The 24,913-nt window shown below is 40.7% G+C and overlaps 3 protein-coding genes across 4 annotated transcripts; 1 reads left to right on the top strand and 2 right to left on the bottom strand.

The window, feature by feature from the left end:
* Positions 1–76: 76 nt before the first annotated feature.
* nudt4a (nudix (nucleoside diphosphate linked moiety X)-type motif 4a) lies at positions 77–12,831 on the bottom strand. 2 transcript variants are annotated; one of them, XM_041939264.1, is made up of 6 exons: positions 12,417–12,831; positions 7,057–7,167; positions 4,648–4,692; positions 4,261–4,348; positions 1,574–1,692; positions 77–1,489 (listed from the first exon to the last, which is right to left on the bottom strand). In XM_041939264.1, exons 1-6 carry the CDS (start codon positions 12,513–12,515, stop codon positions 1,466–1,468), a joined length of 486 nt encoding a protein of 161 aa, XP_041795198.1. In that variant the 5' UTR covers positions 12,516–12,831; the 3' UTR covers positions 77–1,465. The 2 variants fall into 2 exon arrangements, with proteins under 2 accessions (XP_041795198.1, XP_041795197.1); XM_041939263.1 differs by having other exon boundaries at positions 77–1,692.
* A 2,418-nt stretch (positions 12,832–15,249) lies between these two features.
* On the bottom strand, positions 15,250–20,752 carry ube2na (ubiquitin-conjugating enzyme E2Na). Its single transcript, XM_041938538.1, has 4 exons — positions 20,647–20,752; positions 17,008–17,254; positions 16,381–16,521; positions 15,250–15,649 (listed from the first exon to the last, which is right to left on the bottom strand). Exons 1-4 carry the CDS (start codon positions 20,674–20,676, stop codon positions 15,603–15,605), a joined length of 465 nt encoding a protein of 154 aa, XP_041794472.1. The 5' UTR covers positions 20,677–20,752; the 3' UTR covers positions 15,250–15,602.
* A 1,012-nt stretch (positions 20,753–21,764) lies between these two features.
* Positions 21,765–24,587, top strand: c1qtnf13 (C1q and TNF related 13). Its single transcript, XM_041939750.1, has 2 exons — positions 21,765–21,795; positions 23,515–24,587. The coding sequence occupies exons 1-2, from the start codon at positions 21,765–21,767 to the stop codon at positions 24,585–24,587; spliced, it is 1,104 nt and encodes a 367-aa protein (XP_041795684.1).
* The last annotated feature ends 326 nt before the right edge of the window (positions 24,588–24,913 follow it).

Here is a 24,913-nt window from a genome sequence, read left to right as displayed (position 1 = left end):
ATGGTGCACAGCAGAATATTCCAGTCACACATGCACAAATAGAAAAAAAAGGGTTAATCGTTGATCTTTCTCATGCTCCATTAAGCACAAGCGTCAAATGATAGTCAATAAACTAAAATTTTCACATAATTTCCGCTCTCTTTCTAAGGTGTTAAAAAAAAAGTGTGGCCTACACACTGACCATGACTTCCTGTCATAGTTTCCTGTTCATGATGGGAAGGGGTATTCCCCCATGAAACATGAATAAATAAATCCAGTCAACACGTATTAAATAATGTACATTCAATTGTAACAATTCCACATTTCCTTCAACAGTCTATTGCTTAAATCCAAGCACAGCTGAGAAATATAAGGGACTGGTTTTGACAGTGTGTCTACAGCAGATTGTCCAGTCAGCTTCCAGTCAGTGCTTTTAGGTGCACAGCGTCCACAAAATAAACACAATTTCCTATTGTGTTTGTGAAGGCACTTAAACAAATCATCCTAAAAACACACTGTAACTCTCCTCTAACGCCAGGGCCTCCTCATTGTCTTCTGAAACATTAACAGGATTGATGATACTGGTCTTTCTTTGGCACATTTGCAAGTTTTGATTACGCAGTTCTGCTCCACTAAACAAAAGCTGATATTCATCTAAATGTGCAAATACACTCTAATTTGCTCAGCCTTGCAACATTAAATATAGGTACAAATAAAACAATGTTTGAGGAAGGACAATTTAAGTCTCCATTTGAGTGTGGTAGCAAGTTTGCAGATATTCAGCTAATCTTTATTACACTGTTACATGTGATTAGAGATGATACAGTGTGTACTTTTAAGGTGGAAATTACAGGAGGAGCGATGTTGTTTATGCTTGTGGTATCAAAGCAGACTTTGCCCTCAGCTCTCTTTAAACGAAACATCTCACAAGACTCATGACATTAGTTTAACTCCCAAAGTGTTGTAACAATTTACAAAAAGCTGAACTGTTACAAAATATTCACACAGAAAGCAACACCTCTTCAAAATGGCTTGCACAATGGCATCATTTGGCACTGAGTCTCACTGTAGGGATATAACTTCCTCTAAGAGCAAACACTTCCCAGTACTGGCCTCCAGGAAACCACTCAAACACTTGGTGCTTGCCTATCAAATATTCAGCATGAAGGACTAAAAAGGACCTTTGAATTGAATATGCAGCACATTGAGCAAATCCATTTTAAACTAAACACCTTAAGGGACACATTTGCTCAATTAGCCGGTGATGGTTGTTAAAAAATATACATACAAAATCTTAAATATACTTGGAAAATATTCTGGCACTCTTCAAGCCCACTCCAAATCAGTTTCAAATCAACCTCAAGGGAGTCCATACTGTACATATTAAGAGGCTGCATTAGTAATGCAATCAATGCATAAGTCTTTTCCACATGGTCTGTCCATCCCGGTGTCCTCTTTGAACAACTGCTTGCTGCTGCTGTTGATCCTATCTGTTGACTAGATCTGAGCCCTGTGTGGAGCAAACGACATAGTGAGGTGTGTTGTTGTCCGTCGCCTGGGAGCTCGGGGTGTTGCCGTTAGTGGGGCTACACACAGGACTGCAGGTGGGGTTACAGGTGTTTGTCAGTCTGCGTAGATACTCCGCATGGACAGGCTTGTGGCTCTGCAGGACCCTGATGGCTTCGTCAACTTTGAACCACTTCCTCTTCCTCCCTGTAAAAACATAAAAAAAAAACAAAAAACAAGAGCACATTGTGTGCATATGACTTTACACTGATAACACTGATCTCCAACAGCGATGTGTTTGGTGTTGTAACTATGGATTACACTGAACACATTGGCTGATATTGGGACTGACCCTGTGGCCGTGCGGTTTTGAGTCTGTCCAAGTGTATGCTTTGGAAAGTTACAAACATTGGTGGACGTAGCCTCCCGTATTGTGACATCAGGAAGGTGTGGAGGAGGGGTTTCAGGAGATGCTTGTTTTAAGCATACTGACCCTGTTTACACCAGGTCTTAACATGTGTCTTGGATGATCTGATCACAAGAGAACAGCCAAAGCACATCGTCGTTCATACCTGTGTCTATCTGTGTCTCCTCAACTTCTTCAGCTTTGTTCATCAGCTCAGATTTCGTTACTGCCTGAGTCACCTCCGCTGGAAGGTCAAAGTGCCTCACGCACGGTTATTACTTGTTGTCAGATTTTTTCACACTGGCTAACAGCTAGCTAAGAAACATTTCAAGAACTAATTATGGGTAGACTATTCCAACTGTTTTAGATATAGGGATACATATAGAGACAGGCAGAACAAAGTCATTTACAACTTGCAAAATGAATGCAGGACAAGACGAAAAATGAACTTGTACTCCAACCATGTACATCAGTGCTCCTCTCCATTTTTTTCAAGCATTGGCGCGCTGTCATGCTGATGAAAGTATGACGGCAGAGAATATATAGATGAGAATGATCTGTTCTGCAATCATTCATTGTTTCCCTTCAGTGTTCTTAACTGTGTTTCCATGTTAAAGCTTGACTAAGATAAGCAAGAAACCAGAAATGAAGCATTTATCCCTCATTCCTCTTATCAGCTTGAGGAAGTCATTTTAATAAAACTGACGAATAACCAAGATTAAACTGATATTCTTCGCTGAAGGTAGCAGTGTTACTATATGCTTGACTGAGCAGTGAGTGAGGTTGCTCAACAGGCAAAATAACCATTAATTGCTAAAACACAATATTATACAACACGCTCAAGATTAAATGGAAGCTGCAGAGTGGAAATGGACATTCATGACCTATTTCAGTTTGTGTTTATGAAGCCCTCATGTCATCAAACCTTCCTAAAAAAAGCACCTTCCACAAAAATGATCCGTCCAGTAAACCGTCAGCTGGGAGTTATTTATACTTTACTTCAAGCCATCATCTCCTCCCATTCATTTCCAAACAGCATTTTGGTAAAGGACTTTCGCGTGGCCTGTGATTATCAGGGGGTGGTGTGAGACTTCATGTTGACACCCTGAAGTACACCATCCCTGGCCTTTCAGCAGAGGGGGGGGGGGGGGGAGTAAATTAGACCAGCAGTGTCGAGCTCTTTCTGCTCAGTCACAGCCTTCACACAGGGCCAGAGGGGACAAGTAAGGAGGGGGCTGTGGTGAGTGATGATAACTGGAAAACAACTGGGCACAGCAAACATTCCTCCCCCTTGTGAACGGGCTGAACTCTATTTCTGTGGGTGAAGGGAGTATATTATACGACCACTTTTATCCACACCAGTTAGAAATAGTTTACATTTTGAGTTACTACATCTCCAGAGAGGGATTAGATTTTAAATACCAAACACATTCAAAACAAACAATAATCACATACCTGATCATAATCCACATTCAGTAAGATCAGAAATCTTAGTGATGGGGCAAAAGATAAGCAATGGGGAAAAGGAATATTAATTTTAGGGCTGCAACTAATAATCATTTTCACTATCAGTTAGTCCAAGGTGAGTTCTTCAGATACCTAACATTCAAAAATCTTGAAGTTCAGGTTACTGTCAAATAAAATAGAGAGCAACTTTTCAAAATTAAGAAGCTACAGCCAGTGAACGTTAGCATTTATTCCAGGGAAAAATATTAAAAACTTTTAATGGATCATCAAAATAAATGCAGATTAATTCTATGTCGATCGACTAACCAGTTACTCGAGTAATCATCTCAGCTGTTTAAGAGGACGTGGTCAATAAAACGGGAACAGCAAGGAAGTCAAACTGTTGCGACATTTCAGGACAATAAACACTGCAGATCAGGTGCTTTGACTTCATCTGTGTGTCCCAGTTTCTCAGTTTACAAAGTGATGACTGGAGGCCCCAGTGGTCTTTCTCAATGGTTTCCCTTCATGATTGCTACCCTGACTCGACCTTCTGACCTGTGATCGACAAATGACTAACCCTTTTACCATTGAAAAGACAACAATAGCACTTAAATTTGTGTCAGAGTAACTTATGTATGCTTTTGTAATTTATATGATTTATATGACTACATGTTTTAATTTGCCAGAGGTTCTTCTGAGGAGTGTTTTGACCAGTTGCAGCACTATGGAGCAGTGAGTTTGTTTTCTCTTCAGAATATAATCAAAGCTTGTCTTGCCAGAAAAACCAACATCTTTGGGTTTAATAAACTCATGGAACAACATGTACTTGTTGCCAATGCCTGAGTAAATACATTCAGCATCACTTATGCAAAACTGACAGTAATAAGATGACAGAGTGAGACTTAAACGTAGCGGCATACCAATGTTGACAGAGTCCTCCCAGTCTTCCAGTGTCTCCGTCACAATGAGGATATAGACGTATGTCCTGTGCTTTCTGTCTTGATTGTGCTGCAAACATTTAGATGAAGACACTAATTTATATCACTGTGCTAAACTGTGTCAAGGCAATGCATGCAAAGCTTTCACGTGATGTTAACTGTGGTTAACTGCACTTTCTTTCTTTTTGCAGACCACATGGACAAAACAACTTAACCAACCAGCAGCTGACTGAGGCATGTCTACAACACGTATCTTGTGCACGATAGTAGCTTTACCAGCTAAGATGACACAGGAGTTTAAACAGCGTTACATAATGTGTTACGGGTGAGAATTTATTACACTTTTCCATGACAATTTGACAAGCTTACCTCAAAAATCCCGAGTAGTCTGCCAAGCTTTCCCTTCACACCAGCCTGCACACACACGAAGAAAACCAATCAAGAGACATTCAATACATTTACATTTGAAGGACCACACAGTGGTTGTACAGCACTACTGTTTTAACTAATTTCATAGGGACCTCCTGAGGCTAACAAAGCTATATGAAGACACTCACTGTGCAATATTTTCATACAGCCGCAACACAGTGCAAACGTGTGACCTGGCATGAGGAACAGCTCGTCTTTGTTCTAATGTGTATGCACATTCTCAACTGACCATTTGTCTCATTTAGGACAGGAAACATTGTGGCTAAGTACCATCGCAGCATGGCCACGTGCCTGAGACAACATGACAGAAGATCAGGTAGACCTAAACATAGTGTGAGTGACAGGCTGAGGGGGGAGAGGGGTTTGACACAAGTACGGCACATAAGTAGAGATCCATTTCTGCTCATGCACAGTTAAATTTAATTTCAGAGGAGAAAAGGTCACTGAATTTAGCTGTGGAACCGTCAACCCACATGAATCCTAGAGCAAGGGGTTTGGGACCCCCAGGAGAATGTCCAAAATGATTAAATTGAGAGAATTAGTGGGGTGGAAAAGAAGAAAAAAACTGCTTTATGAAATTACATTTAATTTTCATTTATATTGGCTTTTTCTTGTAAAATAGTGGATCGTTGAACCACTTCAGGGTGCTAAAAATCAGCTAGTGGAGAGTGCTTGATTCCAACGTTTTTTCTTAAAAGCAGGAATAGATTAGGAACCACTGCATTAGAGTGTGACCGTGAAGCTAGGCAGCTTGTGGAGCATGCTCCAAGTCAGCAGATACTGATGGCATGTTGTACAATCAACGTTTTGTGGGAAAAACATCTCCCTTTTGCTGGCTGGAAGACACATGGAGTGGTTCCAGGGGTCTGTTTCAGAATTCATTTCAGATCTGCCAGGATCAGTAAGAACGCCTAGAAGCCCACAACAGGCAGACATTTGCTGTGTCCCAATTCCATACTACATACTGACTGTATACACTACATACAACTATACTTATCTCTATAGTATGCAGCAAATATACACGAAATCAACATACTTTAAACTTTACTTTGTTTCTGGAGCAAGTTAACCACAATTTGAGATTTAGCACAATTTTTGTGCAGCTGCAATCGCTTTCTTTTGTGCATAGCACTGTGGTGGAACAGTGTATACCAACCACACATTCAAAAATCAGCCGTATTTCAGTATTCATGCTGCCTTTAGAGCATCTTGTAATTTTGTTTCATTTCTAGCATGAACATATTACATACTCAAAACCTGCTTTGAATTAGTATGTAGTATAGAATCAGCACAGCGCTATAGTCAGGGATTATAAACCACAACAGATTTATCACTGTCGTGGTTGTATTTGTATTATTTTCCAGCACTTTTATCAGAACACTTTCTTTGATTGCTGTGGTGATTATAACAACAATTAAATCTAAAAACTGCCTGATAGGACAGACAAATCTCTTATTTGCAAAAATTAAAACTATCACGTACAACCATGAGGTCGATGTGCTGGACTTATCAGCAGGATATAAAACATGACATTTTGAATTGTTAGCTTGCCACAGTAGTTGGTTTGCAGCTCATCCATATTCAGATACATGTCTGGTCTGAGAGGCACAGGATGTGGGTAACTGGAAACCCTTTCCAAATGTCACTGCCATACTTCAAAGCTATCAGCACCACGACTATCCAAGGCAGAAGCTCACAGCTCACTCACGCCAAACACTTTGGCCAACTACCAGCAGCCCCCTTTACTAAACCACAGAACAATTAACTGACCTTGTATGCATCATGGCCAAATACTCAGGCCTGAGTGTGGGGTTTTAAAACTTTTCCTAATCAATGCATCAATTTCAGTTCAAATTCCACCATCTAAGTCTTGGGGAGTTGGCCTCCACACCAGAGACTGTTTCTGACTGACCTAGTTCACAATGTCCTTATCACAATATCCATGTTTGCTTATTGTTTATCTTCCACTTACATTTTATGACAACATAGCTTGTGAAAGCAACGCTGCTGATCAGCTGACTCTCACAACTCAGATGATGGAAATTCCCACAAAGAGTTGAGCTTGCCAACAGTAAAGTCCTATTTTTACTTGCATTATCATGCAACAGTATTTTCATTTTGACCACTTAAAAAAAAAAAAAAAAGCAAGCTCCAAATCTCTGAAAGCTGATTTTCATTTTGTACTAGCAGCAGCAGTAATGTAAAGTGTATGCAATCTGTAATTAAACACGCAAAAACACCACTTTGGACATTTGAAGGTTTTACTGGCTGCTTTGCAGTGGCTACATGATGAGCTACAGGACATGTAGCTGTGTGTGCTTTCTTCATTTTTTCAGTGGATGGGCTCACCTCTTCGTACACCTCCCTGACGGCGGCACCGCAGGGCTCCTCCTCTGGTTCCATTCCTCCTCCTGGCACAATCCACTGGTCTGGATGTCGACTGCTGCTCACCAGTAGCACCTTCCAAGGAGAAAAGCCTTCGTCAGGTCTCTGCTGTTGAGTACAGGGTGCCAAAAACGCACCAACGGAATGCCCAAGTTTAGAGTCCCTCACCAATATAGGTGTCTGGTGGTAGGTTAGTGTGGTACTATTCATTCAACAGGATGTGCATGGAACATCTCACATGTCATGCCATTCATTCACTGCATTTACTTAATGAAATATGAGTGTGGTCTGGATTGGGATGCTGAGCATGACACACTCTTTGACACATGATTTAAATAGGTGTATAAGTTTTCAGGCTGTTGTTTGCAGGTTAGATGTTCCTGCATTAAAAGCACATACTGATACACATAAAAAATACACACAGCTGCCTTTAGATTTATAACCCTGACTCCAAAAAAGCTGGGCCACTGTATAAAAGAAAAATAAAAACAGAATAAATAATCAGCAAATTAACTGTGTTTACCGGTCACATTGTGTTCTATTTATTTACACAGCTTCCCAACTGTTTTGGAATAGAGCTTCTACCATTACTGTGGGGATAAAGCAATGTTATGTTTGATTCCATTTTATTTGACGTCATTTTCCCAACACTACACCCTAAACCACTTTTCCTGCCTGAGATATGACCAGAGGGAGATACAATAAAAGCAACACCTTTAAGGAATACATATTTTAGGTAAACTACATAATATAATGCAAAACAATTAAATGTTATGATGAACAAGCTCAAAATTATATATATATATATATATATATATATATATATTATAAATACAGTTGAAAATAAAAATCTCTCGGAAACAGTCCCACACATAAACTACAGTGCCACATTTCAGCCATCATTTGCTTAACAAATGGTAAATAATTTGTTTGAAATAAAAATAGACAACTAAACATTAAAAGCTTGAGGAGCTATTAAAAAATCACAAAAGAAGATGATGAATCAGCAGTCTAAACTGAATTAATCAAACTGAAGCCACGTACTATGTTTAACTGACACATCTAGTTTGGTCTTTTTTGAGCATGGTGCCCCTCTGGGGAAGCAGGCACTTGACCTTAAACCCTATCTGGCATCACACTGACCCACATCAAGTTCAAGTGTGAATATTTTCTGAATTCTCCTGGACATGTGCAGCCACTACAGTCTCCTGAAATATCCCTCCACAGCAAAAAGAGGTCAAAAATCAGCACCAAAAATCAGCTATTTGCATATCAGACACTAAAGGCAAACACAACTGTCCCAGCACAGGTTTCCCAGCATTTAGATGTGTCAGCATTCCTGCTGACACCTGATCGGGGCAGCATGGCAGATTTGTGCAGAGCACTAATTACAACATCTTCACTGCCGTCAAAGGTGGTCTCAATTGCACAGAAATTACTGTGATGAGTGAAACTTCACGCTGTGTTGCCCTTGGCTGTAAGTCATTCTGTATGCGGGTCAAGAATAAGCTACAACACTGCATTTTGTTTAACCCTGTTAAAAACAGAATGCAGTCTTTTGCAACTGTGTACCGACAACGATCAACAAAGCTGATGAGGTAAAACATTAAATATATTGTCTTTGTACAGTTTTCCAGTGTATACCAAAAAAGGATTAGCACATTATCATATTCTCTTTTATTTATGTCTTACACAGTGTCACAACTGTTTTTGAAGTGAGGTTGTAAAAAAAACACAACAAATCACACATAGCTTTAGTCAAACATCATTTTGACAGCTTAGTCAGTCTTCCACCTCATCATGAATATGCACACTAATTAGCTGCTACAACTTAAAACTCACCAAGAGCTCCTGTTTGCTGTTTACATGCTTTGGATCATTGATGTAATTGCTTAAAAGCATGTGGGTGTGACTAAACGCTTGCTCTGTCCCTGCAGACTGCATGATTTATTCTTAACAAAGGCAACTCTGTCAACATTTATGTATGGATAACAGGCCAAGTTAGAAGGCATAATGATTGTTTTTTCCTCTCACGTAATATCAACATTTAGTGAACCGAATCTGCAGTTGCCACTTATTCTCGAAAACCTGCAGAGCTCAGACTAGCATTTTCAATTCGGAAGACATTAACTTATGTGCATGGCTCACATTATGATCAGAACATTACTTAACTATAGAGACAATTACATAAAAAAAAGAAAATGTGGATGCAAATGGATGCAAAGAATGTTGCATCTTCCTGCTTTGATATATTTATATAGCATTCTTTCAGCTAACCTAAAAGTCATGTCAATAAAAAGTATTCACCCCACTCAGAGGTTTTCATGTTTTCAAGTGAAAACAGATGTACTACAAAGTGATCTAAACTAATTACAAATATAAGCACTGCACTTATTCATTGAATGTCCAACATGAATGTTATTCTGTATGTCACACTAATGTGGTGTACAGGGTTTGCTGCATGATGAATGTTAATGAGGTGGCAAATTAATAGCTGCAGAGCATGAGAGCAGTGGCGAGTCTCATTTGAATCTCTGCCCCATAAACTATCTGTGCAGCGCCCTGAGGGCTGCAGAGGCACTGGCAGCTGTCTCACTGAAACAAATGCACGCAGCACACACATGCATGCGCAATTTCACACAAACGCCATGTGAAACACGTAGGCGCTCAAAAACCACTGGATCAGCAGTTGCCTTTCTGTATGAAAACAAAAGAGCTTAGCAGAGGAGGCTAATGACCCCAGCAGGCTCCAAACACACCTCAGTGAGAGTTCAGAGTGAGGAAGAGCTTTGAGCGTGCGTATCCACATCAGCTTTACGGTGATCAACACCTGATCGTATTCCAGCTAAAATACTGTTGACACATACTAGATTCACACAAAGCTAGAGTAATGCATGAGGCAAGAGGTTAATGCAAAAACTTAAGTAGGGGTTCTATTTCTTTCAGATTATTATTGTTTCTGGTGCAGTGACCCAAATATTGTTTACAGTGACTGGCCACAATAATGTGAACTTTTGTACAATATCATGTAAACCAATACAACAACATTACAACCCATACTCTCTTCATGAAGCTTTTCAGGACAAGTTTACATTTTTGTGACTGTGTCACAGATAGAACTAAGACACTTCAAAATTGTTTATTGACTTTGAGCAAACACGTGCTGTGATGATATCAACATACTATGTGCCCATGTGGTGCAGCAGCAACTCAGTCCATAGGGACTTGGCTTGGGGACCTGAGGATGGCTGGTTCAAGTCCAGCATGTACTAGTTGATACGGAGGTGGTCAGGGAGCTGGAGAGGTGCCAGTTCTCCACTGGGGCACTGCGGAGGTGCCCTTGAGCAAGGTACCTAACCCCTACGTGATCAATATAGGTCTCTGTGTACCTGTGTGTGTGCAATAAAATACTGATCAGAGTCTAAATATGAACTTTCACAACCTGGATTAAAAAGGAATAGTTCTGCTTCTAGAGGATTTTGTCTGGTGTAATTCAAAAAAGTTTGACCAGTTTCTATGTGATTTTGCTAAAAATTTGCCAACTGTGATACATTTATCTCATTCTGTATTGTTGTACCGATTTTAACCATATTTCCAAAAAATCCCAAATGTAATTATAGTTTTAGAGAGTGTTATGTTTTTGCACTAGACTGCAATACACTGTAAAACTTTACAGTAAGACAGTAAGCCTTTACTGGATTACTATCTAAAACACATTATCTGCCAGTTACGGTGAGTATGATACAGATCACATTTTTTTCAGTACAACCAATATGAAGTCATGACATGTTGAGGAAGTGACTATAAACCAGGTATGCAGACCTGACCTGAGAGTTTCCCACATTAAGTGTGACACATGAAATCAAAGCAAAGACAGTAAGAATGCCCAACAAGATCAGCATGGTTGGTGATATGAGACCATTTCATCATCCTCCACTGCAATCAACAATAATCAAAGAGACTTTTAGCATTTGTAAGCATATGTCACAGATGAACAGAAGAGAGGGGGTGAAAGCACAAGGGGCAGGAAAGCAAATCTGTCAGGGGACAGCAAGTGCCTGCACCTTGTTTCTATAAATTGCAGCTGATAGGTCACTTGGTGTTTAGCACGCAGTGTAACACTCAGTCCCCCCCCCCTTCCCCAACCAGGCCCCAGCGACCCCACTCCCCCAATCACGTGTGCTCCTGAGAAGGGCTGCCGTCACTGGGCAGACACGTTGTGATCTAGGACAGCCCTCAGCCCCCAGTATGTAACTTCTTATTCTTTTTCTTACCCCAAAGAAAAAAATATATTCTTGAAAATGCCTGCGCTCTACAGAGAGAGACATATTCAAACCTGGTCATTTGTGCTGTTAGTGTCCACAATTCTCCAAAGTTCCTCCTTTGCAGCATTACCCTGTTAGATGGCATGATGCATTTGTTAAGTATTTGAGGTAAAATGTCACATTTGATATTTAAATATATAAATCCCTGCTTGAATTTGAAGGTAAGCATTTTTGAGTGGACAAGTGGAAATTGGCTATGCTAATTTTGCTTTGTGTTATTAAATACAGACTAAATGTGAAATAAGAAGACAAACGTTGCAGCACTGCAATGCAATCACACCACAGTTCAGAGTAAGCAAAAAAAGTATGTTTGAGTGCCGTGCAGGAGTTGCATGGTGCCTCAGCAAAGGATTAGTGATCACACTGACCTGTTTTGATATGGAAATTGCCCTGTACAATAACCCCATCAGCTGATGCCAGTGTGAGTTGGAAAACACACACCAGCTAGGTGAATGAATGTCAAAGCAAGATTTTATAATGACAGGTGGTATTTACAAGCTGACGTGCATTACATACAAGAGGTGGCACGAAAGTTTTATGTAATCAAATAAATTCTGGAGTGTGGACAGTCAATATTTCAGCCAGCACAGTTTGCACCGGCAGGCCACCAGGAAGCTCTGTCTTTATAAATTATGAGTTATCTGGATTTCGCATTGAACAGGAAATGAAAAATGACTCCTGGTCTCAGTGGGTGCCAGCTTGTAAGACACCCCCACAGATGTTTAATAGGTGAATTATTTGGCCCTTCAGCCAAGTTATGTTCACTCTGCCCAACACATGACCTAAAGGCATCAGACACCTGAACACACTCTCTCACGCAACATTAAACTGAAAGACAGCCTGTTTTATGTATATGACGGCTGTCAACGGGCACTGCATGATAGGCAGCCAGAGTTTACGAGTTGTATTAGGACTTTGTCAAAAAATAAAGTGGTAGTAAATGACGACCACAACAACCAGTTTAACCACCGAGTCCAGCCGTCGACACACACAACTTACCTCGTCCTCCTTTTCGTTTTTGAAACACAAACACGCCGCTCTCCTCTTGAACCCTTCTCCGTCGTACGTCCTCGTCTGGTTGGGCTTAAACTTCATCATTTATATCACCAATTGTCGAGTGCCAGGAAATGTAAACAAAAAAAGTGATGGGAAAAGCGAAAATCTGGATTCAACCAGGCGCTGCAGAAAGTGGTCCGAGAGTGGGGGAGCAGGAGCGCCGTATCCGTTGAAATCTTCCCAACTTCACCTTCTTTAGATAGCGCCGGTTACAACACGTGAACTCGGTCCATTCTCTCCCGGACAATGTCCGTCTGCCTCTGCTCGTATACTGTACTACCTACCATGGTGGCTCAGTGCTGCTGTTAACACGCATGGTTCAACAAACTCGCTCACATCTGTGGTCGGCGAGCTAGCAGCTGACCTGAGAGCTGCGCAACAAGCTGCCTGTCAGCGCCCGCGTTACACCGAGTTTCACGTTCATCATTAACAAGACGGTTAGTGACACGGACGCGGGTGGTGGCCCCACGCGCGCGGCCGTCTTTTTTTCAGCACTGTTGCCTAGTTATCATTAAAAACGTCGCGTGCGTGAACGAGGCGTTATGCTGCTTTCAGGTGCCGCTCTTGAGATCTTCAACCCTACTTTAAAGATAACTTGAATGCCTTTTCCTTTGAGGTACTAACAAAGCAAGACATTATAGACTAATAGTGTGATATGAGATTAAATTTATTCTTTAAGAATATTTTCATTATCGGTTTGCCAACAAACATACATGCCATCCTCCACCCCATGTTTTCAACAGCAAACACCCCTTATAACAGCGTCAGCACCCCCCCCACACACACACACACATTTTTATGGCCTAGAGAGGAATGAAGTTATTTCTGAAGGGGAGTTGAGGGTTAACGATGTACGATCTGCAGAAACAAAACCAAACAAATACACACTAAAGATAAATACATAAGTACATTTATACACTCTACCTTTCACCTCTTGCATTACATTTTTAAGTGCTGCTCTGCTGCATGTGGGAATAAAATAATCTTTACCAGGTGCACTTGGATTCTCATGATTACCAAACTAACCACAAGCCATCCCCTGCTTTTTAAAGGGCAAAAAAAAAAAAAAAAAACAGGGCTGAAACTGTCCAGTTCAACGCAGCAGCCAGTGCACACGCAGGTTATTTACAGCTGCATGCTTCTTGTAGAGAGGTGCTGAAGCCTGTAACACACTGCTGAGTATAGATGTAGCAAAGCTCAGGGCTTCCCTCTAGTGGATGAGCGCTGTCTTAAACCGCAGGATGTATTCAAATGTGGCAATGTCTAGCGGTGTTTAAAAATGACAAGTACAACATTTTGGAAGGAAATACGGTAGTCCACTACATGAATTTAATAACTACAGTTACTTGTTACTTAAATTCTATACAAATTACATAATTAACTTACAAAGTCCTGCACACCCCAGCAGATGTTTACACTTACTGTAGCTGATTAGAATCCTAGTTGAAAATGAGCTATGATGTGAATTACATGAGGTTGCCAGAATCCATAGAGTAATAAGTGATAAAGGTGCAATCTGTTACTTCTGATAAGTGACCTTGGTGGGAGTGGCCCCTGGGTGTCTGTCATCTATTAAACAAGCCAACTGTTTCTGAAATAGTATAAATTGTCTCCACTTCATGAAGCTACATTAAAATGCAGTTACATTTGAACACATCAGTTATCTGCTAATATACAATATACGGTATAATAAACTGAAAGGAGCCATGCTGCATAATGAATGCTTTATGTGGTAGATTAATTGTTGATTATACCACTGTATTTTTACTTAACTGAATTTGTAACTGATTTTTTCCCCCCACGTCTGAGTACTTCTTCAACAACTGGCTCACTCACAGTGATCATAACAGCATTTATTTGACACACGTATGGCATCAAGAATGACATCCACGCAACTGTTTATTAATCAACAGATTTTTATTTACACAACATAAAAGTATGCAGGTGGACTGTTTCATAGCTCTCTGAGAGCAGGAAAATATTTCCTTCCCAGATTTAATAGAAAGAATGAATTTACAAACAGTGAACTGAATACAGACTTTTCAGCCCAAGACCAGTCACGACAGTCGAGAGTCAAAGCTGTCATTGATCTCTTGGAGTTTGATCCTGTAACAACCTATCATCTCCTCTCATACAGATCCCCACCCCACCCCACCCCACTCCCTCTCACATCATCAAACAACTGACAGCTCAAATGTAACCATTGCCTTGTGAGATAAATGCCATTGGAAGGAGTAAACCAGAGTCTTGTAGCATTAGACTGTGATGAAATACGAGGAAAAAGCAGAGTGGTTAGTATGGCCAGGGCGAGAAAGATTCACATATAAAAGACTGGATATGGTAATAAAACATGTGTGCTAAAACTAAGGAAAGGTCCACAATGTCCACCCTACCCTCCATTCTCTCCCACACCATCCACAGGCAGTTTACACTGAGAGAGGCTGAAAAAATGAATGTGGCAATGAAAGGCTCAGTTTGGTTTTAGTAATATTATTTTGTACTGAATGCAGCCAGATGTGACTTACAGAAGACGTAGGGCTACAATTATATATGCATCCTGCTGGGCTGTCTTACCCTGGATGAAACTCTGGTCTGCCTCCAGGTGAGTGTCTACATACAGAGGGCTAGTAGTAATTAGCTGCTTTTAATAAACAAACAGCGACACGAAGTTAAAAGAAATAGTATACAATATTGGCCACATCTAGCCCGGTGCCTCCTCCCCACCCACTCCACTGCTCCGGAACCCCCTACCCTCATCCCCAACAAAAATGTGGGACGTATGACCCCCTCTTCCCCCCTCAAACATGCTTGTAAGCAACAATTGGCAAAAGAAGCCTCTCAAAATCAATGGACAAAAAAAGCCAGGTGAGTAGATGTAAAATCTCTGCCCATGCATTTGAACAGTAGTGAGTTAGGACAACAACGAGTAATTTCATTACTAGTGTGCATTTAAATCACCAATTGTCAGCAGTTGTTTTTTTCCTTTACAATCTATTCATGTTTATGTCAACATATATATATATATATATATATATATATATATATATATATATATATATATATATAAACGGTGTCCTTTAAATGCAAATGAAGTTGGAAGAGGTCTTGGCAGAACATGAGGAGTTGTGTTCACACTTCATTTTTGTTTCCGGCATAAAGCCTGGTCCATGTCTTGGCTGTAATGTTAAGACAAAAAAACAGACACAGATATGAACATGTGTAACATACAATTTACCAATATGGCTTCCTGTATTTAGAAATGTTTCTTGTAATGACTACCACGCACGCACGCACACACGCATGCTACATTAAACCCTCAGTGAGCACAAGGAAAATTTGAAAACATAAAGAAAAGAAAAAAAAGAATGAACAATTGATCAGGATGGTCAGACATGCAAAAGATGCCAAGTATGGACTAGGGTAATTTTTTCTGACAACTTACCAAAAGTAAACATTAAATTAAACTAAAATGAAGATGAAAACAATAGGGTTGTACCAAATATCTCTCTCTCACTCTCTCTTTTTTTCACATTCAAAGCTTCTACTGAGGTTTTTAAATGAAGCCTGAAATGGTTTGTCGTCATGTTTTATGTCATCAAGCAAAAGAAAATCCTTCAACATGCCAACATGACAATGTTGGTGAACTATAGTTTCACATACAGTATACAGTAAGGATATGGAATAAATAATTCTAGTCAAGATAGTTTAAAAAAATGTAATACCAAAGACAAAACTCCGCCTCACAATGTAAAATAATTGTACACAGTGTTTTGGGTTTTTGTACCAATGTGTGTATTTAGGATGGATGTTCCTTTAATCCAAATGATGGAGGGGAAAGGGACCACCCTCGAAGGAACATGTCATAAACTTGCTGTTGAACCCTGCCAGATCATTCTGTAGCTCTCACCTGTTTCAATGGCTTCAGCTTCACTGGACTTCCACTTCTCTGCAACGTCATTTGCTAGAGGATCATCAGGGTTGGGTGCACTTAGTAATGCCTGGATTGAGAGCAGCACTGTACGAATCTGCAGAGCTGGTGACCATTTATCTGGAAAAAATGACAACCAGAGGAATTAATAAGACTAAAATAGAAAGCAAGAAAAGCAGAGGGAAAATAGTGTTAAACATTGACAAGAGAGAAAAAAAGGAGTCAGGAAGAGGCAACAGTGTATCTATTTTAAGCAGCAGGGGCAGTGAAGAGACAGTGGTGATATGCAGTAGTAGTGACACAAAGCCCCAGTTTGGAGTCACACATGTAACGAAAGAGGCCCTTGATCTGTTGAGCAAGATGAAATTGGCAAATCCCTCACTTCATTCACAGGCCAAACATCAGAGGACTTAATACACACAGGCCTTCCAACAGTAACAACCCTGACTGAACAAACCAAAGACAGAACAGACGCAAAGTGGCTGTTAAAGCTTAAGTTAAACAAATTTTCTGTCAATTAAAAACACATCTTTTAAGGTAAACCACAATGCATACCACACATAGCTGGCCAAGCATAAACAGTGACATTACAGAGTACGGGCTTACCTTTCAAAATGTCTAGACATATTCTTCCCAGCTTGTCTACATTGGGATGATATATTTTGGTCATGAAGCGTACTTTAGGAGCTGCCATGGGATATTCTTCTGGTAAAAAGAGTTCAAGTTTAAATGTGCCCCCCTCAAAAGGTGAGTCCTGAGGTCCAGCAATGACCACATGAAAGTAGCGGGCGTTGCCTTCATCTGGCTCTGCCTTGATGCCTGGGACAGGCTCTGCAAGCAAACGCTGAGTTTCCTGGTAAAGAAAAAGACAGAAAGAAATTAACTATACGCACCATCATATTACTGTCAGTGCTATTAAGTGCTTTCACTTTGGACAGCAAAACTACAACAAAGCCTCAATCAGACAGAGATGCGTGTCAGGAGAAATGTTTTTAACTCAGTTTCTGTAGAGGGGCTGCAACTTGAATATAAATGTTTTTTTTAAAACCATGATGCACAGAGCATCTGTCATAGTACAAATGTCAGAAAATTAGTAATGAGGGGGCTAGCAACCAAAGTGCATCCCTGTCCACTTTTTGTTGCAGCTCTTTCTTTTGTGCATGTCTAAGTGCTAGCCATTTACTAGCAATTACTAGCCATTTACAATTACTGGCCATTTGATAGCATAAAGCCATTTTCTAACTTTCTGTGCTTTTCCAAAAACTTGTGTGATGACTGAAAGAAGCAGTTTTCACTTATGGTAATTGTGACAGAAAAAATATTTGAAAATGAAATACCAAGATATGTATTACATGTTTCATACACTGAATCTGTGTGGAATGTATTGCATGCTCATCTCCCCCAGTGACTGGAGACACTTGGAAACAGTGTAATGCTTAATCATGACAGCAACAAATAAAGCGCTGATATATAGACCTGTACCAAGCATCACTGCTGACTGTGCTGGTGGACACTACACATCACACTGCTGATCTGTATTGAAAAATAAATGTCATTAGGGAATTTTCATTTGTTATTAGTAAAATTTGTCCATTCAACTATTACACAAAAGTTGTGAGTCATTATTATCCTGACAGCAGATGTGGTAGGCAGGAGGCGGACTGCAGTCTGCTTTTTGGCTTTTATCCTTTAACACAGAGGGAAGTCTAGCCCTGACTGCAATAATGGCTCACTGTTGTAATTCTGAAGACTCTCTGTGCAGTATGTAAGTGTCTTTTAGAGGTGACACTGACTCAGCCACCGCACCACAGGAGACCATTACTTCCATTCCCATCAGCCACTGCAGCAAGGCTTCTCCCAAATGATAGTGACAGCCAAGCGATCAACAGAAACACACGCCTTGTCTGTGAAACAAGACCAGGTATCTGATATCTCTTGTGGTATGCATGAGGCAGCATGAGCGACAGACTTGAGAGATGCCTTTAACAAGAAAACTACATTCAAGCTCACTACTATGCACACAATTATGTAAACCGCAGTGTCCTTCACTCTACATTTTGCCTTCTCCAAACTGTAGTACTGTATCACAGTTATTTGGCTATATGAGACCTATTGATTATCTTGCTAATCACGAATCTGGTATCCTGTGGTGCCTGTTTGCAGTGCAGCCTTCAGTAATATATGCACCACACTCGACTATAGTAGAGCAATAAATAAACAACAGCATAGCTCACTATGTATGAAATCAAACAAAGCTTGCCAACAGCTTTGTTTTTGACGTTCTTTTCCTGAATGCAACTGGGAGTGAGATTCCTGAAATGTTTCTGATAACCCACAGACAAAACCATGCAGTGAAAACACAGACAGGAGAGGGGCTCCCAGTCCCAGTCACACGCTCTGAGGGCTCAAGGGCTCGGTCCGCTTAAGTACTGTTCCCAGCCCTGCCACCTTTTCCCACCAACACTGGTCTGTGGTCTGCTTACTCACCCACCTGTGTAACCTTCTCTTAGATACCATTCATGTTCCCATTGTGCGTTCTCAATAAACCTCAATACAGGCTGACCACCATTCCTTTACAAATTTGGTTAATATACACAAATACACCGAATCAATTACTGTTATTTGCATATTTACAGTGAGGGCACTGTTGAGGTATCACAACGAAAAAGGAAAACGTTTCTACAAGGCTTGTGTACTACCACTGTAGGGTAGTTGAACTGATAAACTTCTTCTCCAGCCTGGCCCTTATGAAACCCTGATCTGGGCATACAACGGGCCTGCAAGACCCTTCAAGGGCATAAAACAAGAATCAATGATATATGAGCAGGTCACTTCAGATCTCAACTAAACTGATAAACTGTCATTACCCCTGCATTTCCAAATATGGCTCCACCTAATAATTCTGATTATTGCCATATTTTCCCAAACTGGGCTAAATTTTCCATACACCACCAAAGTTAAGCCAGGGTAAATATTAAGAATCGAGATGAAAATTAGTCACTTATGTTCACAAATAGAAGACCCACTGGTCAGACACTGAAAGCAGTTTCAACACATCATCCTGGTCTCTGGGAACTTAAGGTTTCTGACATTTTGAAGACCAAGTGATTAATAATTTACCATAGTTTATACTCATAAATAATGAAAACATAACATGCAATCCTAACTGAAAAAAAAAACACTTCATAGAAACAGTGCAGACAAGCATGTGCTTAGCAATCAAAGCTCCTCTCAAAACTTATGTCATTATGACACAGAAGTAAAATGCAGCTAAGGTACTAGTTTTGTTATTACTCGAGAAAATGCATGTTCAGTAAATGCAATGGCTGTCGTGACAGGGAAATGTTCTTGTAATTCATGATATTAGCCTCTGTAATTATGGGTTTGCATGTAGGAGTGGCAGAGAATAGAAGACGGGGACTGACAGTAACAACACTGTATCACATAGTTCATGCCAGGGGATGTCACTCCTTCAGCAGCATCTTTAGTCTGCTGAGTAAGAGCTTCTTGGTTGCTTGCTGAAGCTGCCCCATAGAGCCAGGGGCAAATCTCTGCACTGGAAGTCATTTCTGATCAAAATAACAAACGTTTCATCCATACTACTTTGATAGGTATTTACTACGTTACCACATTGATGACCAACTTCGGGCACTAATGTTTAACACAACTCCTAGCTAGCTAATTACTAACTAAAGAACTAAACAGAGCAAAAAGAAAAGATTACAAAAGGCAAACATCCTATCACAAGCTTATGCACGCTTAAATGAAAAGTATAATACTGGAAGCATCAGGCTAACAGGCTAGCGTTAGCTTGTAAATAACTGCCCCTGTTTTTGTCATTCACATACAAACAAAGCTAAGCAAGTAGCCGGGGGTTAGCATAGTTAGCCTGCTTAGCTGGACATCCAGTCAGCCGCTACCTAATCATTAGCAATTTGACAGCACTATTGTGCATAGAAAGTATAACGTTATATATGTATAACACCGGCATGCAGCACATTCATCCGCCATTTTTACAAAGCGCTGATGTATTTTTAACCCACAGTGTCTAGGTGTATCTGGGCACAGGAATGAAACGGAAGTTACTTTATCAAACTAACGGTAACGAGCTGGATGCTAACGTTAGCGCACGAAACTGTTAACCGGGCGTACCAGCAAAGCTCAGGGAGTTGAGGCTGTGCATGTTGAGCTTTAGCCATGACAGAAAAGTCACACATGCTGCTGTTTAAAGTGTGAAATAATTACCTTTATGATCCTGCGGGGCAGTCCTGCCATCTTGTCTTTAATGCGGGCTTTCAGCTCTCAGTGCCTCCTCTCTGTCGTTGGCATTTACAGCGAACACACGTCTTCCGGGTTCTTTGCGTCATGACAGTGGATGGAGGGGCAGGGATGTAGCTGATGGAGCAAGCAGCTACACCCCACTACAATCAGTGTTTAAATGCAAGAATATAAAGGATAAACAGACACATCAGATTCTCCTCTATAGCCTTGCAGCTCCTCATGTAAAGCTCTATTTGAATACTTAACTTGACAATATTAATTTGTATATATTATATTATAATATTGGCTCAGAAACAAAGGTTTTGTGTCTGATTTTTATTAAGCAAATAAAGCATGAGAGCAGACTGTACCTCACACAAATTCAAATAGCATCATAGCATCAACACATCATCAAATGCTTGGAAAAGGCAAGTAAGGAGAAAGTCCTTCTTTATTACCATTCTTAAGAATATTTTATCATTTGAAAGCAGGACTTTAATGGTGCGTTGTTACACAGTGATATTACTGATTTTAATGAAGAACCTGAGTGCTGCAACTGATGAGCTCACGTTACCCTCCACAACATTTTGCTCATGCCATTGCATCGTATCGCATCCAAGAGAGCAGTTTGTGCATCGCAGCACCTGGCAATTAGAACTTTAAAATGACCTTGCCTACCTGATATTTACATGGCAGTGCATTACGTGGCTGTTCCATCATTCTCCATGTGCATGGTTTTTTTTTTTTCAAAACTGGCTGCTGGACTTGGAAATCATACACTTCTCTGTTCCTGAAGAGTAAAACTTTGTATCCCACAGCTACTTTCCCTGATCCAGACAAAACAAATAATGAATTAGACAACATTTCCACGGGCCAATAAGGCTTTTTGGTACAGCTGCATTTTCTCCCTTTTTTTTGCCCTGCAGGCTGAATGGGAGCTATAGATTGGAGGGGGTTTGGAGCTCCTCCTCCTTCTGACATATCTGTACGGACAAAAGCATTGTCCCTTTGGGTGTCAGGACCATGTCAGACATGGACATTAGCAGTGCAGCAAACTAAGAGGAACTTTACTGAAAAAGTTAGCAACGAAGAAGACATCCAGCATGCAATTTCTGTCCCAGCTTAGCCCAACAGGTGGGTTTGATATTCCTGTAATTGGTCATTCTTTCGAGCATGAATTCTGTGCGTAGAAACAGAAGTGGAACAATAAATGTATGTTGGATCTTTTATTTTAACTTGTCTTGATAGGAGTATAGTAAATTCCATCAGTCTCCAACAGTATAGAGAGTGCTACATCTTGTCACAATTATAGATGATTCTCTGATGTTCTTTATTGTATTTGTGCTTTAGTTTACATTATTTTTACACAAATGTAAATTCTGCTCAAGAAGAACACAATTTGTTACACCGTAGACATTTTCTCAATTTAACACTGACCTTGGCTTTTCCACAACAGTTTAGGGCTAAATCTCTATTATTAGTGCTTTGTAAAAATATGTGTATTACAGGCAACAGGAGAAACAGCCAGGTGTAAAATCTGAACCTATAATTACTACTCATTTTTGTTGCCTTTCCGGTACAAGTCATTTAGTCTTGGAAGCTCTTTTAGTCCAGTCTGACCTTGTGAGATTTCAGAGGTATCTGTTTCTATACATTTATGCAAACATTATAGAATATTTTCATGGTTTAGTAATTTTGTTTAAGACAGATAATATTTTTGAACCTGAATATGTCATGCTCTTTAACATATGTAAAGGTAAAATGGCAGAATTTCTGGAAATGCAAGGAAGTCCTTGAAAATAATCAAAAAGCTACAATTTTCATGAAAATGTTCTCATGATAATAATAATAACTGATTTTCTTCAAAGTAGTGTTTGGTTTACACTTTGCAGTGGTGTCTTTTAGCATTTTGGCCTGCCTCACCTCGCCAACCCTCCAAAAAAATTTCCATTGTTCGACACACACAGGAACAGATGAACCAGCATCTAATCTAGTCCCTTCTCTCAGTGCACAGAGAGAACAGACAATATCAGCCACATTAGAGTGCTTGATTTGAGTGGCAAGATCCATCTCGACAGGGCTCAGCCAGACTTCCTTATCAACTTGGAGGATTTTTTAGAGGCATTACGGGTTAAGCTTAGAATGATACACAAGACTCAATCTAAAAGAAGTGTATTTTACTTTGACATTGACATTTAATGTCTACTTGAAACTTCTCATCATAGCAGATGAGTTGTTGCAGTTCAGCTAAACAGTGATTTCTTTTCCCTGTTTGTTCATTGGAAGAATTTTAAATGATATTTTAAGTTCTTTATATTTTACAAGAAGAAAATCATAGAGAATAAACTGCTTTCTGTGACCAACTTTTTCTTACTTTCTTATCCCTTTAATGCAAAAATTCCAGCATTTCCAGAAGTTGCTTCCCAGCAGAGAGTTGTATGTCTTTTTGTTTTTACGCTTTTGTTTTTGTACAGATTCAGTAAAAACAAGATACAATGTGTTAATTAGAGAGCTTTAGAGGTGCTCGCAGGTGGACTTTTTCCTACTGGACAGAGCCTGGCCAGCTGTTTCCTCCTGCTTCCAATCAGCTGGCTCTAGCTTCTTATTTAGCAGACAAACATGAGAGTGATATTAATCTTCTCATCTAATTCTCTGCAAGACAGTCAGACTATTCCTTTAATCATCTGGTGACCCCTCAGAATTATCTTGGAGCCCCTGACCACCGGGTCGCGAACTGTAAGACTAGAGTTGTTTCTATTCTGTGCAGCAAAAACTTCTCACATTTCTAACTCACTAAAACTTTGAGTGACTTCAAGCATCTGTAAATTTCATTTCTTTGATTTTCCTCTTCAGCTCAGTGGAGCACCCATTGCTACCTGGCATGTGTGTTCATCATGATGGCGTGCTCTGGACCAGTTTCACCCCTTCATGCCCCTCCAGTGACCACAGGTCTCCGCTCTGCTTTCTCTGCCACACGAACCAACAACGTAGTGGGAGGCAAGCAGAAGGCTGTGACTTTCAACAGGCTCATGGTCAACATTGGAGGGGACTTCAATCCAGACACGGGCCACTTCCGCTGCCGCATCCCCGGGGCATATTATTTCTCCTTTTCTGTGGGGAAATTTCCAAAGAAAATGCTCTCTGTGATACTTGTGAAGAACGGAGAGGAGGTGCAGGCTATAGCCTATGATGACTACCGCAAGAAAGGGAGGAAAGTGCAAAGCCAAAGTGTGATGATCAGTTTGAAGGAAATGGACACAGTTTGGCTGCTTTTACAACAAAGTCCCCAGTATGCTCTGTACAGCAACGCTGGCCCTTACATCACCTTCTCCGGTTACCTCGTCTATCCTGACACCACCCCAACCAGCTACATCACCAACCACCTGTCCCCACCGGACCTGTCCTACCCAAACTGCCCCCCTCAGGCTGACCCCAGGGCCAGAGGTCAGGCTTCAGAGCAGCCACGGTCTGCCTTCTCTATGGCAAGGACGTCCACACTCATGGGCCAGAGCAGCAGGCAGCAGGACAAGCCGCCTCTGACCTTTGATGTGGAATATGTCAACATCGGGGGGCATTTCAACAAAACCTCGGGCCTGTTCACATGCCACTTCCCAGGTGCGTACTTCTTCGCCTTCACTGTGGGGAAACACCCTCGCAAGGCCGTTTCAGTGAAGCTGATGACGGGGAAGGGCGAGGTGCAGGCGATGGTGTTTGACGAGGACACATCGAAGAGAAGGGAGATGCAGAGTCAGAGCTTGCTGCTGTCTCTCCGCCGGGGCGACAGCGTGTGGCTGTACAGTCAGCAGGATGAGCGTTATGCTGTCTACAGCAACCAGGGCAGGTACACCACCTTTTCTGGCTTCCTGGTTTATCCTGAGGCTGAAACACTCACGCCTCCCACCACACAGGACAGAACTCACCTCTAAATGTCTAAGCCTTTCATGGTGTCCTTAAAGAAATAGTACAGTGCAGTAAAGAATGATATGCGGTCAGTATAGTGTGTGCACATTTATTGTTTTTTTGTTCGTTTGTTTACAATAAATAACAATATGAATAACATTTGCTGCCAAATTACACCACAAGATGGTGCTATGATACAATTCTGGACACTAACCAACATGCAACACAGTTAATGTTGTCCTAAAAGTACAATTAGCTGTAAGAGACCATAAATACGACAACCTCTTATTAAGTAAGAAAACCATTACTTTGAAACAAGGATATTATGTAAATGATGTATAGTTTCTTGACA

Source organism: Chelmon rostratus, chromosome 6, assembly GCF_017976325.1.
Source record: "Chelmon rostratus isolate fCheRos1 chromosome 6, fCheRos1.pri, whole genome shotgun sequence".
Classification (NCBI taxonomy): Eukaryota; Metazoa; Chordata; class Actinopteri; order Chaetodontiformes; family Chaetodontidae; genus Chelmon; species Chelmon rostratus.
Note: the sequence above shows the minus strand (reverse complement) of the source record. Positions and strands in the feature narration are given on the sequence as shown.

Excerpts from the sequence above, each read along its gene's own strand:
- nudt4a (XM_041939263.1), bottom strand. The coding sequence starts at position 12,515 with ATGATGAAGTTTAAGCCCAACCAGACGAGGACGTACGACGGAGAAGGG. Across the intron at positions 7,168-12,416 it reads AAAACGAAAAGGAGGACGAG|GTGCTACTGGTGAGCAGCAG; the intron begins GTAAGTTGTGTG and ends TCTCCTTGGAAG. Across the intron at positions 4,693-7,056 it reads TCAGGGAGGTGTACGAAGAG|GCTGGTGTGAAGGGAAAGCT; the intron begins GTGAGCCCATCC and ends GTGTGTGTGCAG.
- ube2na (XM_041938538.1), bottom strand. The coding sequence starts at position 20,676 with ATGGCAGGACTGCCCCGCAGGATCATAAAG. Across the intron at positions 16,522-17,007 it reads ATGTCTAGACATTTTGAAAG|ATAAATGGTCACCAGCTCTG; the intron begins GTAAGCCCGTAC and ends CATTTTTTCCAG. Across the intron at positions 15,650-16,380 it reads AGCTGAAGCCATTGAAACAG|CCAAGACATGGACCAGGCTT; the intron begins GTGAGAGCTACA and ends TTAACATTACAG.
- c1qtnf13 (XM_041939750.1), top strand. The coding sequence starts at position 21,765 with ATGCAATTTCTGTCCCAGCTTAGCCCAACAG. Across the intron at positions 21,796-23,514 it reads GTCCCAGCTTAGCCCAACAG|CTCAGTGGAGCACCCATTGC; the intron begins GTGGGTTTGATA and ends TTTCCTCTTCAG.